Genomic DNA, 19,773 nt, shown 5'->3' on the forward strand with positions numbered 1-19,773 from the left:
TTTTAAAAAAATCTTTATTTAACTATTACACAATATTTTAACACTGTACCAAGTGTTTATCAATTTATGTATTAGCTGACACCAACAATTATTTATTGAAGAAAAGTTGGCATTCCTTCTTTCCAGGGTAAAATACACCAGCATGTTGGCCAACAGTGATCAAATACTCATGAGGTGCCTAATGTGTGTCCTTGAGAAGATGGTACTGTTGTTGTACCTATTTTACAGACTCAGAAACCCTAAGGAACTTGCCCATGTGTATAACTAATTGAGAAAGAAGGTAGATTTGCACTCAAATCTGTCTAACCCTGGAGCCATGTTACCCTGGTTCTTGGAGAGGTTTGCCAGAGTCAGGGTATGAGGGAGCCTAAGAATGTGGTCTTTTAGATTTTGATAAACATAGTTTTGTAACTGGTGCTCTGGTGATGTGATTCTCAAACACTAACATGCATTGACAAAGCAAGTCTGGGCTCTTACCTGGGAGTCTGCATTTCTTAATGCTCAGGTGATGTAAATGCTACTAGTCAGCAGATCACATTTTGAGCAGCAGAATACTCTATGCTTTGTGAAAATATATAGTCTTTTCATTTGTTCCAAAGAAGTCATTTGATACAAGGAAAAAGGAAGAGATTAACCATAAAACAGGAAGGAAAGGATTCCTGGTAGTCTGTTGGTTAGAATTTGAATCCACATGAATTTGGCATGTATATGTGCATTTTACTGAAATTCCTCGGTTTTTCAAGTTAAGGTTACTGGTTTCTGAGGGGCTTCACATTCTCAAAAAAAACAATTAATATTTAAAATTTTTTAGTCAATGAAATAATTTGAACATAATAGGCAAAGGTTTATATTTTGAGTCATTTATTGACCTTCTTATAACAGGACTGCTATGTAACTCTAGCATCAAGGTAGCTCCTAAAATGACAGAGTGATCTTTATTTTCTCAAATTGGGGTGCCTGAAGTCAATTGGGGTTATGAAGTCTTAAGTTCTCAAGTTTAAAAAAAAAAATTCTTTAAATAGCATCCCCTCTAAAGAGCCAGGAAAACCCCCTAAGGTTCAAAGCAGATTTGAACAGGCCACTTGACCTACTGGACTTGCCTGACATTTCTAAAATAATAAGGCTAGATCTAAGTGATATCATAGGTCTTTTCTGGTCAAAATTTCTAGAGTTTGGCTTTTCTTTCTTTTTAAACAAGTTTTGAAGCATTTCACATTTATTTTAGTTGAACATTAGCATAACATTTGAAAGCAAACCAGGAAGAAACCTGGTCTACCCTAAATTGAGCTATTGTCATCTCCTGTTGTTAATGGTTTGGAAATTTTACAATTTGGGGACTGCATTTGCTTTTGTGACCATTGAACCTTATCCTACTACAAGGTAGGCAGCCTATCTAGTCCTATCAGAAAATGACTGATCAAATCCACTGAGTCACAAAATTAAATGTGAATGGTAGAGACCTTTCCATTATCTCCTTTCTATTCAATAAATGTGGACGATGAAGTTGTAAAAATATTGTAATGCTACCACCTGGTAAGAATTACAGGCGATAGGCAGAGGCAAGCTATAAGTGGTGGAGGTTACAATAGGTTCTGTGTAGGAGGTAGAAGGAGGGTACCTTTGTAGCATGAGAAGATAGGGGATTTGTTAAATATCTTGAAGTCTCATTCTTTTCATTCTAAATAAATTAAGCTGTTACCAAGGAAAACCAAGAAAAAATAGGCTAGAAATATAAGACCTTTGTTTTCCTTAATATTCTGACTTGTTTTTGTTTGTAAAAATATATACATATGACTGCTCATCATTTTGCATGTAAATTGAGTCCCTTGTATTACTTTCTTGGCTAACACCAATAAATCTAAAGGCCTAAACTTCAACTGAGGTTCTAACTCAGTTCTTGATTCCTGAATTCTAGAAGTTGTGATCCTGAATTCTAGAAGCTGTGATCTCCAGAAGTTTTCTGGAGATGATTTTCCCTTGAAAATTCAATAGAATACTGGTACATCTAGCTTTTTTGTTTGGTAGGAAAGATTCAGCAAGTTTATTTTAACCTTAAAAAATTGCTTTTTGCCATTTTCATTTAAGAGGAAAGCATTTAATATTTATCTCTGTTTTGCAGACAGTTTCAGATCCTGGAGAAGCATGAATCTTCCCATCACACAATCTTGATTCTTACCCTTTTCCTTAGTTCTGTACTTTTTTTACAGGCTTTGGGAAATTTTTCTTCTCCTCTTGAGGAAATTAAAACTTAAGGAAATAGGTCTGCTAGCTACACAAACATTTAGCAGAACATTACCAAAATTAAGGAAGTAGAGAGAATTGAAAACAGCGCTTAGGGAGCCTACATCATGTAGCAGACAAAGTGAGACGTACTTTAAAATGCTGTCATCTCCACTTTTCAGATGCGATATCTAAGACTAAGAAGTTCAATATAGGCAGAAGGTCAGGATAGGAGTGGCAGGGCTGAAACTCAAGGGTAGGTGCTTTGAACTCTGGCTTCACCTCTTAACTGCTTCCTCCCAACAAAGATTATTTTGAAGCATGTGACTAGCAAAGGAGAAGGAAAAGCAAAGAGATCAGAAAGCAGTCAACATTTTAACTCCTAGATGAGAAGAAATGTAATAGAAATATAAGTTTGTTGGTAAGAGTGATATATAAGGAGGAGGGTAGCCTGGGATAGAGGGAAAATGGAAAGTAAGCTCAAAATACAATGTTAGAGAGCTGGGAGCAGTGGTTCACACCTGTAATTGCAGTGGTTTGGGAGGCTGAGGAAGAAGGCTCTTCATTTCAAAGCCAGCCTCAACAACAGCAAGGTGCTAAGCAACTCAGTGAGACCCTGTCTCTATGTAAAATACAAAATAGGGCTGTGGCTCTGTGGTAGAGTGCCTCTGAGTTCAGTTCCTGGTACCCCACCCACTGAAAAAAAAAATACAATGTCAGGAACTAACTCAGTGGATAAATGAGTAGCACAATTTTGGACTGAGGCTCTCTCCAAAAAGGCATCAGGAAGAAATAGAGACATGAGAAGACTGAGATGAGAGTTAAGAAATAGAATGAATAGCAATGTCAAGTAGAATCCTTGGCAGGCAAAGAAGTTAACTGAGGTCAGAGAGTATTTGAAGAAAAAAAAAATGAATAAGCATATAGAAAATGCCATGAAAATCAAACTCCTCATGTGGAAATGAACTTAGTAAAGTTTCTCTATAGTGGCTTGAATAGCATCCCCAATAAGGAAATTCGAGCATGACCTTTTTTTGGAAATAGGATCTTTGAATATGTAATTAAAGTTAAGACAAGATCATACTGGTTAAACTGGGCCCTAAATTGATTGATTTGTATTTGCATACATATAAAGAAAGCCACATGATGCTCAGGGGAAGTAGGGACAGCTATTAAGGTGATGTGACTACATGCCAAGGAACACTAAGGATTGTTGACAATCACAAGAAGCTAGGAAGAAGCAAGATTTCTGCACTAGAGACTTTAGAGGGATCATAGATTTGTTAGGATCTTCTCAGGAAACTAATATGTAGTCCTCACTTAGACCTTAGCAAAAGTGTAAGAATTTTGAGGTTAAAAACTGGAACATCCTATGGTGAACAGGAATCAGGTTGTCCTTGGTCTTTTCTATATAGCCATATCAGAATGCAAAAAGGCAAAGGAATAATATAATTTAAAAGTGCTGAGACTAGCAAATTTGGGGCTTAGAATATCATGAATAGTTACTTATTTAAATGGAGGGGTAAAATAAAGATATCCTGATAAAATCTCAGTTTGCCACATGTACACCCTTTAGGAAAGTAATTTTGGAGAATGTATTATGGCAATAATAAATGATGTTAATCCAGGAGGAAGGAATGGAAAGTAGGAAATATAGAATTTAGTGATTTTTGTGCAAAAACACAATAACAACTTTAGTTTCTAGGTGCATGATGGAGTAATGAGAAAATTTTCTAGTGAAAATAACTTTATATGAGGTGAATGTTCATTCAAAGGTATAACTGAACTTTGAAGAAAACAGGGAACTAAGAACCAAAGAGGAAGCTAAGATTCAAAACAGGCAATGATGTTGGAGCTCAAAGTGTACTAGAGAGAGTGGGAATAAGGGTGTTAAAAAGCATGTAAATAGTTACTTGAAATTAGAACTTGGTATTATTTGATCTTGCCAGAAATAAGGACCTGAGTAAGATAGATTATGATATCTGACAGAGATCAGATGTGTTAAGAGTACGTTAAGGACATTGATACTGATGGGGAAATTCAGTATGAGAGTAACTTTTACTGAAACAAAATAGAGTGTAATTTTCATAACCATGGAAAAAATTTCCTGATTTAACTATGAAAGGTAGTAAAGAGAAGAAGTATAATAAAAAGATGAAGATGTTTGAAATAAAGAAACAATTGGCATAAATATAGACGGGTTAAACTTATAGGGTGTATTCTCTAATATAGAAAACAAGGTCCTGATATTTATATTAAAAAATTACACAGATTGAAGAGGTGATGGAAAAAGTCATTCTTGTCACATGCACACAAAAAAAGGAACAATAAATGAAAGGGATAAAACAAGCAGGAATATCTACATGTCTATTAAAGAATAGCTTCAATATAGAGGAAACAGTAATTTATGGCATTTGCCTTTGGTTTAGCAACTGTAGTTAGAAATGTACCTGTTCTCAGAAACTGGTGAAGCAATGAGACAAAAAGTAAGCAGAGATAGTTTTGGATAACAATGACTTTGATCTGTGTACATAGAATTGATTCAACAAAAGAAGAATTCCTTTTATTTTGGAGGGGGTGCAGTTTAGGCACAAGTTTCATTTTCTAATGGGTCAGGAAGGAAGCCTCAAATGCGAAAAACCAAGAGTATAAAGGTTCCTTTCTCTAACTACAGTGCTATAAAGTCAGACATTATTAACGAAAAGATAGCAAAAACATTACATATGTCTGAAAATGAAAAGGCATACTATGAACTAACTCTCAGGTTAAATAGGAAATGATAACAAGAATAGCAAAATTTCAGAGCTGAATGATAATAAAAGCACAGTAGGTGAAAGAGCTAATGGAATACTTTGAAGGCAATATATGGCTTTTGTTAGTCAAGAGAAAATCACAAAGTTAGAAACCCCATAAGCTCAACGTTTGACTCAAGTAACCAGAAAAACTGTAGCATAGTAAATCTGAAGAAACGAGAATGGAAAAAGAATCAGAAGAAAGAAGTGCAGAAAATCAGTCATGATATAACAATAATTTAAAAGTGAAAAAACCGAAGTTGATTCTTTGAAAAATTTAATGTTAGATGTAGCCTTGACAGGTGAAGAAAAAATAATTACATATATTGTGATAAAATACAAAATAGTTTAAAATAATGATCTATAATTATTTTATTGATTAAAGTGTGAATTTTTATCTATAAAAATTTAAATTTGTGTGAAAGGATATATGGATAAGAAATTGATACAGGAAAGAACACTTGAGTAGATCAGAAAACATAATAAATCATAATGATCATCAAAAGTTAGTCCTCCCTGTAAGAGGAAAAGGGTTACAGTTTTACAAGTGAGTTCTTCTTAACTTGCAAGGAACAGAAAATACTCCTTTATAAAAATTTCTTTTAGCACAGAAAATGAACCGGTTAAGTTTGGTTTTAATAAACAAGGTTACGTTGAGGCTTGAAAAAAATGTTGGCCAACTTCACTTATGACATTGAGAGATACTAAATATTAAATAAAACTTGGTGACTGAGTCAAACATAAATGTGAAAGGCTAGCACAATATTTCAAAAAAAATCTGTAATGTCATTTTCCATATTCATGGCAAAGAAGAAGTGGTTGCATCTTCATTGATATAAAACATGTATTAAGGTTTTTTTTATAAATGTAATAAATCCTTATCAAATTTAAAATACAAGGGATTTTTAAGTTTGATAAAGGCTTTCTACTAAAAATCTATAACAGGGACAAGACAAGGATGACTCTGTTGCTTTTACTTCTTAACACATTACCAGATACCTGACCATTGCAATAGACAAAGAGAGAAACAAAAAGAATTGAAATGAGAGATAACACTGTCATTACCTCTATGTGAAATCATTTATATAGAAAATCAAAGAGAATCAGCAGAAACTATTAGCAGCAATACAAGAGTTCAGCTTGGTTGCTAGCTGTAAGAGCAACACATAAAAATCAATAGCTTTCCTCTGTGTTGGGAGTAACCAATTATGAACTATGACAATAAGATACCATTTATAATAGTGACATAAACTAAGCTATCTAGGAATAAATCTAAGATAGAATGCATAAAACATGTAAGGAAAATTTAAAACTCTATTACAAGAGTTTTATTATGATAGTAAAGAGCATAAATGCAGTGTTCATAAATGGCTTCATGGAACATTGTGAAGATGTCACATATCCCCTCCATTAAAATTCAAATCCGGTCCAACAAATAACCAAGAATTTTTTTTTGAAGGAGCAGAGTAAATTTCTGTAGGAGAGTAAATCAAGAAAAATAAATTCTTTCTCCATAAGGTAAGTAGCAAATCTGTAACAAGAGTTAGCAAATACAGCCCACAATCAAATATAGTCTGGAATTGTTTTTGTAAGTAAAGTTTTATTAGGACGCAGCACACCTATTCATTTAGATATTGCCAGTGACTGCTTTCATGCTGTGATGACAGAATTGAGTAGTTGAAGCACCAACTGCTGCATCTGTCCCTCTGCAGAAATAATTTAGTGACCTCTCTTCTACAGCATCTGGCATGGAATCAGACTAAAACAATCCAGACCCATTCCTATGTACATATAGGATATAGTGTAGTCATTCCCACATATCAGTACAAAGAAAATTGACTCATAAAAGGAGAAAAGTGAAACTGTTTTCATATTTCATATTATGAACAAAGTCCCATGTGAAATAAATAAATATCTGTTAAAAGTGAAAAATATAAAAGTGATAAAAGAACATTCAAGAATATGTTTTGCTACCTAAGCTGGACAAAGTGATAAAGTGATGTGTGCCTGTAATCCCAGTGATTCTGGAAGCAGAGGCAGAAGACTCTCAAGTTCAAGACCAGCTTTGGCAATTTAGCAAGGCCTCAAAACCCTTCCTCCAAAAAAAAAAAAAAAAAAAAAAAGACTGGGGATGTAGTTCAGTGATAAAACATCATTGGGTTCAATCTCTAGTCCCCCTCGCCACACTGTCACCACCAAAAAAGGAATATATTTGGTAACCTTATGATAGAGAAGGATATGTTACATAAGACTCACAGAGCACAAAAGAAAGAAAATGTGAATGCCCCAAAATGGATGCTTTTTGTTCAGTTGACAGAATAGCAGAAAAATTAGCACATGATAAAAATATAATTGTCATGTTTAATAGGCCACAATCAATATTCAGAATATACTAGGGACTCTGAAAAAATCAGAAAGTAGAAGGGAGGAGAGTAATAAAAACAGAACAAATAGGGCTGGGGATATAACTCAGTGGTAGAGCACTTGCCTAGCCTGTGAATATCACTGGGTTTATTCTTAAGAACTGCAAAGAAGAAAAAGAACAAATCGGCAGTTTGTACACACATTGCTATAAGAAACAAGCAAATTAAAAAGAAGAGACACCATTTGCCAATCAACCAGTAAAAGTGAGGAGAGCAGATACTATAATAGTGCTGATAAGAGTGTAGGAAAACAAATCTTCATGAATTGCTCTGGGAATACAAACTTGTGCATGTATTTTAGAAAACCTAAGTACATATAGTACCTGAAACCCATAATGGAAGTGTAGTATAGGTATCTAGGGAAATACATCTGCAGATGGCAGTTAGTGGTGTTTGTGGTAAAAGACTAGTCCATGAGCTCTGTGGGGAGGGACCAGAATTCCATGGTGGAATCCAGTGAGAAGCTGTAAGAGAGAAGGGGGTATTTATAGCAACATTGATAGTCTCTGAAAGAATGTTGAGAGAAAACAGAAGAATGGGATTTAAAATATATGATTTGAAGAGCCCTGAATATATTTTGACATATGAAATATATGTATACAAACACATAAAGGGTTGTAAATAGTACATTAATTGTGAAAAAGTGAATCCTTTAATCAAGGGGGAGGGATGGTGCTAGGCATAAAGGATGAATGGGAGAGTGAATAATAAGAGAAAAATAAAACTACTATGGACTCTTGATAATAGAAGCTCATCAAATACAGCCTATGCTTAAGACTGTGCAAACTTCTGTAAAGGGAAATTCTAGGGACATAATTCTTTCTAGCATTGTTATATCCAGATGCTTAGACAATGTCATCAGGTGTGGGTCTCTGTGTCTTGGCTCTGTTTGCCTCATGTTAGCTCTGATACGTTTTTAGGGAGATCTCTAGCTATTTGAGTTCATGTTTAACCAGTCTGGCAACTCAGCTGAAAAAGCTCTCTTTAATATTAGCAGTAATCATTGGGAAGATATCCTTGCCTTAAATGACTCATTTTGTGTCCCATGCCCTCTCCTGAAGCAGTGATAATGCCAGAGAAGTGCCCATCTCTGGTACTTGGCAGTAGGAAGAGCCCCATCTGTATACTAGGGTGAAGTATACCCCAAAGAAAATAAAAATGATGTGGTTAGAACTCTAGAAAGTAGCTTCTGGGGAGGCAAAGAACCACAGGGATTACCGGTTCTAGAACCAGTATTGTTCTGGAGTGGTTTGCACAATTTGCATGTTTCTTTTTAGAAAAACTAGAAGAAATAAAGAATGGTTAAACCCAAATATCTGAGGCACTGTGGCTTGAATGATTCTTGTTTTATATGGCCCCAAGGAATAAATCCTCAACAAATGGGTGACTTGGTATTAAGAGTAACTAATGGGGGAGTTAATTATCTTAGAAGGAATGTATAGCAAACATCCCATCTCTGGGATATTTCAAGCATAAGCTAGCCAACCGCTTCGCAGAGATTCTGTAGGAAAGGACCCAAGGATAGGTATGATAGTTAGGTTTCATTAGTGGTTCTCATTCATCTGAGCCTTATTAAAGTTCAGATCACAGGGCCCTTCTCCCAGATTCTTATGCAGTAGGTTTATGGTGGTACCTGAGAACTCCCATTTCTAGTAAGTTCCTGGGTGACATCAATTCTACTGTCAAATAATCATATCTTGAGAACTATTGGGTTAGATGATTTTTGACATCCTTATTCTTCATTTTTATGAGCTAGATGTATGTATTCTAAAAAATCATTGTCTGTGCCATTGAGATATTTCCCCATTCCTAGTTCTTGAGCTGCAATGTGTCAAGTTCTGATTATATGGGTGCATCTGTAATAAATGACATTTGCATAGCTCTGTCTTTTTTGGTGTGTCACCTGGAACATTTGGCCAATTAAATTATGGGGCATTAGTCTGCTTTATAAAATAGCCTACCATTTTCTGATTTTATCCTTTTTTGTAATGTTCTGTTTTTTCATAGATTGATCTATGTTTGTCAGTTTTATAGTGGGCTATTACCAAATTTGAAAAATGAAGTAGTTTTCCAGAGATGGTGTGTCTTAGTCATTTAGAAAATGGCTCTCTCACATATAGGCATCACCTATTGGAGAAATCATTTCTTGGTGCTTTGTGGGTTTATCTTACTCTAATTGCCAAATGCTTACTCTCTTCAACTCCCTTTTTGGGCCTTTTTTTTTTTTTCCTTTTAGCCAACAAAAGAAAGAAAGCAAAGAAAAAAAAAAGAAAGAAAGAAACAATTTGTGTACCTTACTACATCCAGGCTCTGGGTCAACCCAACCAGAAAGAAGTATTCCCGTCTCAAACTGTTTTGTTCCTTCATTCCTTTTAATTTCAGAAAATATGCTGGAATAGTTCTCTGGGAGTGCTTGTGTGTTTTGTAATTGTAGGCAAGGTCAGACAGTGTTTGTACAGGTTCAAAATTGCTTTTATATAAACAAAGATAAAAACCATTTGAGAGAAGCATTTAAGAATTAGAAGGTTTATAGTCAATATTTAACAATGAAAAATTTCAGCTTAGCAAAGATGACAAAAATGGTTGGGGTAAAAATAAGTACTTGACAAATTGGACCTGTTGGATTTGAGGTGGCAACCTGCAGAGCAGAAGGATTTAAGAGTGAATGGCTGTTTTGTCATCAGGTGCAAGCTTTGGCTTGAAACCACTCTCTCAAATCTAGGCAACATAGTAAGGACAATGGAGTGTTTAGGGAGGACTTACCTGAAATTCAACTGGGTGGATATTAAATGGCAGACAGTTTAAATTGCATCCTCTTTAGAACCAAGAATCTTTAGTAATGGAATTTGCTTTCTTTAAAGTGGTACATGAACCGAATTTCTTATTTAACTTTTATTAATGTCCATTTTCTGAATTGTCTTCTTTCAGACCTCAAGTGTAAGGAAATGGCATTCAGATTCGGCCAGCATCTTATCAAGCCCTCTGTGGTGTTTCTCAAAACGGAGCTGTCCTTTGCTCTTGTGAATAGGAAACCGGTTGTACCAGGACGTATCCTTTTCTTGTAAGAGGGTGAAATAAAAAGGTATGCAACCACACGAATGCAGGCTTGGCCTTCAGTGACTGTCCACCCAAGGTAAGCAAGGGATCCACCTCCCTCCCACTTTGGAGAGACCAGGTAAGATGTTATTCATGTTTCTTTGAATCCAGTTGGTGGCACCAGTAATATGCTTGATCAGTGTTGCAGAACTTGTGAGAAGAGTTGCTTAGCAACTGTGGCTTTGGAGGTGAATTTTTGCTTGACCTTTTCACTATCGTAGCTGGGTAAATAAATAGGTGTTTCTAAAATTGGCCCAATGAATATCATGGGCACTTCATGTTCATTTTATCCATTGTGAATTTTAATGGTAGGTTAGAAATTGGATTGCAACTAAGTGTTGTGGAATTAAGGGATTACATGAGAATTTGAATCTTTGTTTCATTACCTCTTACAGGTCATTCAAATTGTGAGTTTTAATTAAATTCATACATGTATACATACTTATGAAAATTGTTTTTCCTATTGTCATCAGACACGGCATTTTCTCCTGGGAGAAGACCTGGCTTCTAGACCATTGACTAGTGTTGCTGGTGGTAGAGTTGTTTTATTTCCTTTGAAGGACTTTTCTTTCCCCTGTGGACTACTAGGAGCTTTACTCTAGTTTGCAGTGGGAGATGTAGGAATTGGTGAAACACTCAGGGGAGCTATTTTTATGTTGTTCAAAATATTGCTTGGGCTGAGGTTGTAGCTCAGTGGTAGAGCACTTGCCTAGCAGGTGTGGGGCACTGGGTTCAATCTCAGCACCACATCTAAATAAATAAATAAAATAGAGGTATTGTTTCCATCTACAACTAAAAGGGTTTTTTTTAATATTGCTTGTGATTGTGTACATGTGAATTTTATAGTGGCTATTCAAAAATTGTTTTCTTATGCAGAGTACAATAAGAATCAAATGTCATATTTTAAGATAATATTTTCTGTACTAAGATGTGATTTGACTTGGAAATGAATGAATTCTGAAAGCCCAGATATGCCAAGATTTTTTCAGTTATGATTTATATTATTATATATGTTCAAAGTACCTACCTTTATGAATAACCTTCCTTTCTAATCATTATAAGCCATTAAAAAAAGGACAGATAGAAAAACATGTAACAAAAGATAATTGTGATTATATGATAGACTTCTGAATTCCCTGAATCCAAACTTTAATTAATTAAGTTTTGTGGATTTACAAAAATCATGATCAATCAATAAACTGGTAAATAATGTTATGTGAAGTCTCTTCATATTGGTTTGTTTGCAAGAAGTGCCCAGTGTTTCTGAGGACAGGAACAATGACAGCCAGAACATTTCTGAAATCAGTGCACTCTGAAAGGCTATTTCACATCTATAGTGTTGAAAATGGTCTTGGGGCCAGTAGAAAATATATTCAGATGATCCTTTTTATGTGAAGATTTTGGAATTTTTTATTTCACTTTACCTTTGTAAACTCTGTTTGGTTATAACTATGAGAAGCATCTTAATAAGATACTCATTTGCTTGCAGAAAGCCAGTCTTTTGTTCTGAGATTTGGGGGGAATTGAAGCTGTGGATAGCTCTGCTCACTAACACTTCATAAAATGAATGGGAGAAGTCCAGAGTGGGCTTTTATCTTCCCCTGGCATTCTATCCAGCCTGCCTTCTAGCTCTTTGGTGAGGGTCATCTGGATTTTAGCAACTCCCTCTCTCTGGGCTCCTCCCATTTAGCCTCCACCCTACTCTGAACCACAGCTCTGATCATATTACTCTTTTGTTCCCTTGCTAGAAAATAAGTAATGAGTCTCTGTTTTTGTGAAGAAAAAGTCCTCACTCCTTAGCCTGGTTCTTAAAGCCTTTTATTGTCTAGACCCAATTTCCCTTCTTTCTAGCTATTTCCTAAAAATGTGTTATACTTGACCATAGTTTCCTCTGCTACTCTTTACCTCTAGATTCTCCTTGCTTCTTTAAGTGAGGCGTGTTCATAATTATTCTTCCCTGTTAGGTAAGATATATGGCATCCTCATTGTGATGCTTGGTTCCTTGCTAACATGGTGATTAATTCAAAACTTTCTACTCTGCCTCATGTCAGAACTGTGCATTCTTTTGTTTTTGCACAGAATTATTCCTTCCTGCGGGTAGGACCTACTCTTTTTACTTTAATTTTTTTTTTAGTTGTATATGGACTCAATGCCTTTATTTGTTTTATGTGATGCTAGGATCGAACCCAGTGCCTCACACCACTGAGCTACAACTCCAGCCCATAGGGACCTCCTTTTGTACAACTCTTTTGTCTTAGCATCACAAAGTACAACAGTGACTGAATTGAAAGGGAAACTATGAACACCAGGAACATATTGTACTGTTTAGTTCATGGCATGGGAGAGTAAGGGTCTGCTAAGATCCCTTTTTCATATTCCCATGCCCAAAGCCCAGTCTTGTTATTTGATTTTTTTTAGATTTATGATTTTTTTTATTATTAAGACCAAACCATATTTTCCAAACTTCATCCTTTGTCAGTTACAACTCTGTTTTTACAGTTTTGTGTTATCCATGTACTGACTTAAGTGTAAAAGCAGTGAATTAAGTGATGGCAGATAGGAAAAGATGCTTTTCCAGTTCTCTCTGCATGTTAATTTGTCAGTGGACAAGTTTGTATTTTAAGGACAGTATTTTGGCATCTTCATGTAAAGTAGACCATTTCGTCTTGTAGTTTGGATTTTTTTTTTCTACTTAATGATATTTAGGCGACCTTTGGGGAGTGTGCCATTCATGAGAGACTTGGAAATGTTATTTATCTTTGAACTTGTGTCCTTGCTAACATTTTGCTACCTACTCCATTTCTCTTATGACTTTGCTCCCTGGCTTTTTTTTTTTTTTTTAATAGCTTTTGGAGTAGGAAAGGAACAGTCAGATCAGGGGCCGAAGATATGCTTTTGAAATGAGACTGGGTTTTTTTTTGTTGTTGTTGTTGTTGTTGTTTTTAATTCTAAAAAAAGCCACTTCAGTCCCTCCTGGTCCTCACCTAGTGCAAACATTCTGTTCCTTGCCAACAGTGTTTAAAGCCCATTGAATAAGCTTTGGCCTCTGTGATGCAACACTCTAGAAGGATATGTCAGAATTTCTTAATCCATTAATTTCTTGTTACTGGAAAACGCTTTTTCAGGGTTTCTTGGTGAGAGAACAGCATCATTTTGGAGAGGGCATTTCCAGGATTTTGCAGCGAATGCTGTGTTCATGTGTATTGCTGTACCCCAGCTATTGTTCATGGCTTAAATAAATTTGAACCATTGTGGTTCATACTATTCCTCCTGCACTATGCTGCATCTACCTCTCCTCTCGAGTTGAGCATGAAAAGTGAATTTGAACATGAGTGGAATCCATTTGGGGACTGGGGCTTTTATTGTAAATAAAATGATTCATTTGTTATGTCCTGTAGTTTTCAGCAGACAGCGTATTGATCTTTGGATTGCTATTCAGAATGGCAAAAGGTGCTCTAACATAAGGGGGACATGGCAGCGTTTGCGGATGGATTGAATGTGGTGTGTCATGACAGAGACAAACCTTGCTGCTGGCTGTACTATATTAAACAAACCATTTGTCAACAGTTTATTGAATCAGTTATTAAAAAGAGCAGATTTTTCCAAACAGGGGCATCATACATAAAATGTTATCAGGGCCAAATATTGTTAGCATGATGCATGGAGGGCAAGCTTACAAAGTGCGTTTGTGAAGAATAAGATGAGGTAACTTAGAGGACATTTCTGCTGATGCATTAGAAACAGAGTTTGGGACAATGGAACCTGAGCTGGAAGAACCAACCTTAATAGATAAAAAAGAAAACTCTGGCAAATGTCTCTTCATACAAAATTTTACCTTTGCAAATATGCAGTGAAATGTTTTCTATTTTCAGATCATTACTTCGTTTAGTATTCCTGAAAGAAGTAAAAAACTAACAAAAATTACATCATTACTTAACAAGGATTCTTATGAAATAGATAAAAGTGCCCTTTCAGTCCTTCCATAAAAATCAGAAATATTTGTCACTTCCCGAGTGGATTGCAATCTTGTGAATTCCTTTAATTGTTCAGGAAACCGCAGTTATTAGTGATCTGATGATCTGTCTTTTCTCAAAAATGTTTCTTTTAAAACCCTCCTGTACAAATAAAAAGAGCACAAGTACTATTTTAATATACTTATTGCTAAAGATAGAGTTGTTCTCTTAAAATTGCCCTAAGCACATGTCTTAACTCTGCCCTGTGTATATCAGCTAGCTTAAATACTTGGGTAGAGATGTTTGAAGGTGAACTTGCTGCCTTTGGCCTGAGCTGTAGTGGGCACATAGGTTTATTTGTGGACATATGGTCATATTTTTTTTTCTTCTTTTGAAAAGTTGTGTTGAAAGATATGAATGTAGCAGAGATTGCTCAGGTGGATCTCCCCCCCCCCTCTTTGGAAAAGATTTCTAGACACCTACCTACCCTGGGCTATTAGCATACATGTGCCCAGCTAGAACCAGCTTTCCCTGACATTTGTCAGCAAGAACAAAGGAAGTGGATGCTTTCATGAGTCTCTGAGTTGATCAACCTCTGTTTTCAGTGTCTAGGATATGCTGGAGAGGATCCAGTCAGTCCCCATTGTAAGATAATCATTGTGTGACCTTTCATCCTTCTTGATGTTAATCTGAGAGATTCCTGTGTAGAAAACAAATGCTTTTTATCCCAAATGCCAGCTTATTAGTTGGTAGTGAGCTAACAGTGTTGAGGATGATTCTCAGGCTGTGCTGGGGGTCAGCAGGGTGAGATTTATAGATACCACAAGGGAAAGAGAAATGGATATTTCTATATGAATGCAAGGAAGATTTGAAATTGTATAGAGAAAGTGTATGGACTTCATGCTCCTTGCCTTGGACCCTTCCAATGAAGGTAATTTATCCATGATATAGTGTGCCCAAGCATGTCCCTATTGGTCTCTATCCCTCTTGTAAGCTATGTCCTGTTCTCTCTACTGTCCCTCTCAACATTCCTGTCTCTTTGTTGTCTGCTCTCTGGCGAGGATACAGGTATGTGTGGTGGCTTTGTGGTTCACCTAGCCCCTGTTGCTTAATGTCCTAGTTTTGATCTTTTCTTGACCTTGACCTCTTCTCCATAATAGAATTTACCTCAAAGTTTTAGACACTGCTGTGAGTGGGTGGATTGGGCAGGCCTGACCTGGTTATGCATCACAAGAGGACAATTCAACAACTACTACTTCTTTTTTGTTTGTTTGTTTGTTTGTTTCCCAATCAGGGTTATCAGCTGGTACATGTCTCAGAATTGCACAAAGTCTATAGAATCATTTTACCAACCAGAAAAGGATACCTTTGTAAGCGGCCAATCTGTACATGAAAGTCTGTTAAAGATTGTGTATACAGGGGAGGAGAATATCAGGGAGGTTGTCTGTCTCCAGCTCTAGCAAATGCTATGATAATAATCACATGTTCAAAATAACACTTTGAACATTTCTCACACTGATTGCTAACACAGGTATCCTGTAATGGGGAAATCTGCCCATTTCTATTGATTTTTCACATGCAATTTTCTCAGGCAGTTTTAAATCTTGCTGGTTAACAATGATGGAACTCTGTTCACTACATTGTAGGCATATTTCTGACCTGCTTTTCATGCAAGTCATCAGATTGTAAGGAACAGGAAAAGGCTGGTGATGGTGTTGCCAGTTTTACACTTGTAAAGAAGCATAATTAGAAGTAATGAATGGAATAATACATCATTATTCATAAGAAATGTCACGTAATTAACTCAAATAATGCAAAATATATTCTAATTTCCATTTGGAATGAAAATAGATTTGCTAGAACATCAGTAGGCAGTTAATGTTTATCCTATATTTTCATACACACATCAAAACTGTTAAAATCTATTTAGTGAATATACATGGATTTTCTACAATGTACTGAATCAAGATGGCTTTCTCCTAATAGAATCTTATGTGTATTCCTTATGTGTTATTTATTATATGTACATAATCTATATATGTTCAACTCTTAAAATTAGCATAATTAATTTATATTTATTGCAAATTAATGATCTAATTTATTTACTTAGCTTTCATTTCCTTCCTCAAGCTAATTGACTGAAAAAAATAACTATAAATTTGCAAATAGCTTTTGGGCACAAGTCCTAAATTGCTGTTGCCCTAAGATTTCTGCAGTACTAGATATCTGAACTGGCTTTGTACTCTAAACTATTTTCCTGGGATTTCTACCACAGGCTTTGAATGTATTTCAGGAGTCTTTGGTTTGGCTTATATGTACCACAGTTGAGGATTAGGATGTGGGTGGCTGTGTCTAAGGCAGGGGAATTATTTTTATATGCAACAATTAGAATGACACATAGCACTGACCAATGTCAGTGGTAGTTCCTGGAAGCTCACTGCTGTGCCAGACAGAAGCCTATTAATTTCTGCATGGTGGGGCGATCTGGAGTGTCCCCGGGGAGGAGACAAAGAGATGGTGAGTGAGCAGCATTCAAGGGGCAATAAATACTGAAGTACTTCCCTATTTTAAAGCCGGTATGGCCATGCCAAAGCGCACACTCAGTCACAGCCCTGGTTTCAGAGATGAAGACTGATGGGGGAGGCTGTCGTTATGTCGCTGGGATCCAGTGGGCTGTTTGCTCATTAACACCACTGAGTCTAGCACAGTTGGAGCTTTCCTGGTGAATAAAAGCAATAGAACTGCTTCTAATGGCCATCTTCCTCTCATTGTAAGGGAAGCCCCCCAGTAGCACAAGGGTCCTGAGGCAATGTCCTCTGCCTTTCTCGTGTGTGTATGTGCGCTCACACACAGCAGTGGTGGCAGTGGTTATGGAAAATATGTACATATACACGCATTAATATCTTACATTAAAATGACATTTTAAGTAAATAAGATATGCTATGACCTGCACTGCATTTTTGGAATCTTTTTTAATTGTTTTTTCCTTAGTGATCGACGAGCAGTTTAGAAGGAAAAGCTATCTGGCCCCAGTTCACAGGAGTCCTGACTTGACCCAGGACTTTTGATTCTCTTTGCATTGTTTGTTGGCTTCCCATGTGCTGCAGACCTTCATGTATCATGGCTTAGGTATCTTAAGAGCCATTCCCCACATCTGAAACCTTTCCCATTTGTCCCACTTCCTAGTATAATATTTTTCTAAATGTATTCTCCTTCATTTACACATTTCACAGGCATTTTGATGTGAGTAGCTTTGTTATTTTTTTCATAATCATCATTACCATTTAAGAATATAACTAACTTTTGTGATTTCTGAGAGTCTGTAAGGTGTGAGCTTAACTCTGGTGCCACCTGTGTGGGGCCAGGTACTTTAGCCTATAGCAGTATAATTTGCTCTGAGGTAAAAGGAGTCTAGGAAGGGTGAAATTCATCTGGCTCTCTAATTTTTCTTCTTTGTAGTAGATTTTTAAATAGGTTGTACTTATCAAGAAATTCTTTTCATCTTAAGATTTATTTCTAATTCAAGAGATCGGTTAGAACTAAGATTTATCTGCTCAATGCTAATATTTTAAAAGTCAACCACGATGCCCTTCTTTTCACCAAATATGATTGCTTTAATAGTTCTTAAATAAGCTGGGTCATGATAAAAACAAATCAACAGGAACTCCCTGAAAATCTATTCCTAGAGTACTTCACAAGCCGACATCTAGAAGACTAGTTGCTATTTTTTGTCCTGTTGAGGGACCACATGTCCCCTAGAAACCTCTTTCTCATGGACCCATATCTGCAATCATGAAGCTCAGGAGTGTGACAGATGTTGAGGAAGACTCCATATTACTTGGAATAAGCAACCGGGGCCTCAGTAGGAAGGCTGGCAGCAGTTGGGGGACACACACTTCCCACACACACTATACAAAGAGACAGCAGGGGAGCCGGACTCACCTCACTGAAGCTCACCTCTGCACTCTCAAACCACATGAGGGCAGAATGGATGAGGACAAGGAAAGATGTTTGGAATGGGAAATGCCACAGTGCTCTCTTTTCTCATCTGGAGCAATCGCTCCTTCCTGCCCCCAAAAGTCACATGTGGAAGAGGGCTCCAAGGCCCAAAGGGGGTACTTTCAATAAAAGGAGGCTGTCATCTTGTTCCCTGGATGGATGCCACTGGTGATGGCACTGCCATCCAATGAGTGTGCAGGACACACAAGTGCTCTTGGAGAGTTTGTTTTAGTTACCTTTTGTGTTGCTATGATCAAAACACTTGACAAGAACAACAGAGGAAGAAAAGTTCATTTGGGTTCATGGTTTTAGAGGGTCACTCCATGGTTGGCCAACTCTCTAGCTCTGGGCTTCAAGTGAGGCAGAAGGGCCTGGCAGAGAAAGCAACTCAGAACATGCAACAAGGAAAACAGAGAGAGCCCTGCACCCACCAGGGACAAGATATAAACCCCAAAGGCACACTCCGGTGACTCACCTCCTTCAGCCATACACTACCTGCCTATAGTCACTACCACCCCAGTTAATCCAGATCAGTGGATTAATTCACCGATTAGTTTGTGCCTCGTTTAATCTAATCATCTTACCACTGAAAATCCTTGTATCATCTCACACATGAGCTTTTGGGGGATGCTTCATATTTAAACCATAACAGCTTCTTACTTGCTCTGTGGAGTTTGGGGTTGTATATGGGTATACGATAGGGGTCTCGTCTCATTTGTGTGTTTCTGAATACAGGGTGAAGTGTGTAACTTGTTGGAGAGGTCAGTAGTAGAAGGACAAAAAAGCTTCAAGGAGGACTATTTCTAGAAATAGATGGAAACAACTTTTCTACCCCCCCCTGGAGGGAGCACACAAATATAGGTCCCTGTTAGTTCCTATAAAGGACCATGAATTAAAAGTAGCCCTGGATTATGGATGTCATAAGCCTACTCAGAAAGACAGAGCCAAGTGAGGTTCTGGCCTATGCAGAGAGGGACTTGGGTCATAGGCCACTGGCAGAATTATAAATAGAGACATGACTGTCCTTTTGTGAATGGATCTTCAGAGATGAATAGGGTGGTTGGAATGTGAATTCATTCCTAGGGGGCAAAACATATCTATCAACTCAACCATGCAGAGACCACCTATATTTGTAAGGGAGCCCAGTACATATAATGGGTGCTAGGTCAGGAACACCAGCCTTTCACTTATTGATAGATGACCAGTTACCTCAGACACTGTGTCTAACACTGGTATAGCTTAGCTTCAACAAGGAGGAGAAATGATAACTCTAAATGGTTAAATATATAT

The 19,773-nt window shown here is 36.9% G+C and overlaps 1 protein-coding gene across 10 annotated transcripts in view; it reads left to right on the forward strand.

Annotated features, from left to right (window-relative positions):
• Fhit (fragile histidine triad diadenosine triphosphatase) overlaps positions 1-19,773 on the forward strand; it is a 1,439,263-nt gene that overhangs the window by 672,886 nt on the left and 746,604 nt on the right. For all 10 annotated transcript variants that reach the window (XM_077795625.1, XM_077795624.1, XM_077795620.1 and 7 more), the window contains one exon: positions 10,364-10,483. In XM_077795625.1, the coding sequence (XP_077651751.1) occupies positions 10,381-10,483 (103 nt within the window). In that variant the 5' untranslated portion in view covers positions 10,364-10,380. The remainder of the gene's footprint in view (positions 1-10,363; positions 10,484-19,773) is intronic.

The sequence above is a fragment of the Urocitellus parryii genome, chromosome 3 (genome assembly GCF_045843805.1).
Source record: "Urocitellus parryii isolate mUroPar1 chromosome 3, mUroPar1.hap1, whole genome shotgun sequence".
NCBI classification, from domain to species: Eukaryota; Metazoa; Chordata; class Mammalia; order Rodentia; family Sciuridae; genus Urocitellus; species Urocitellus parryii.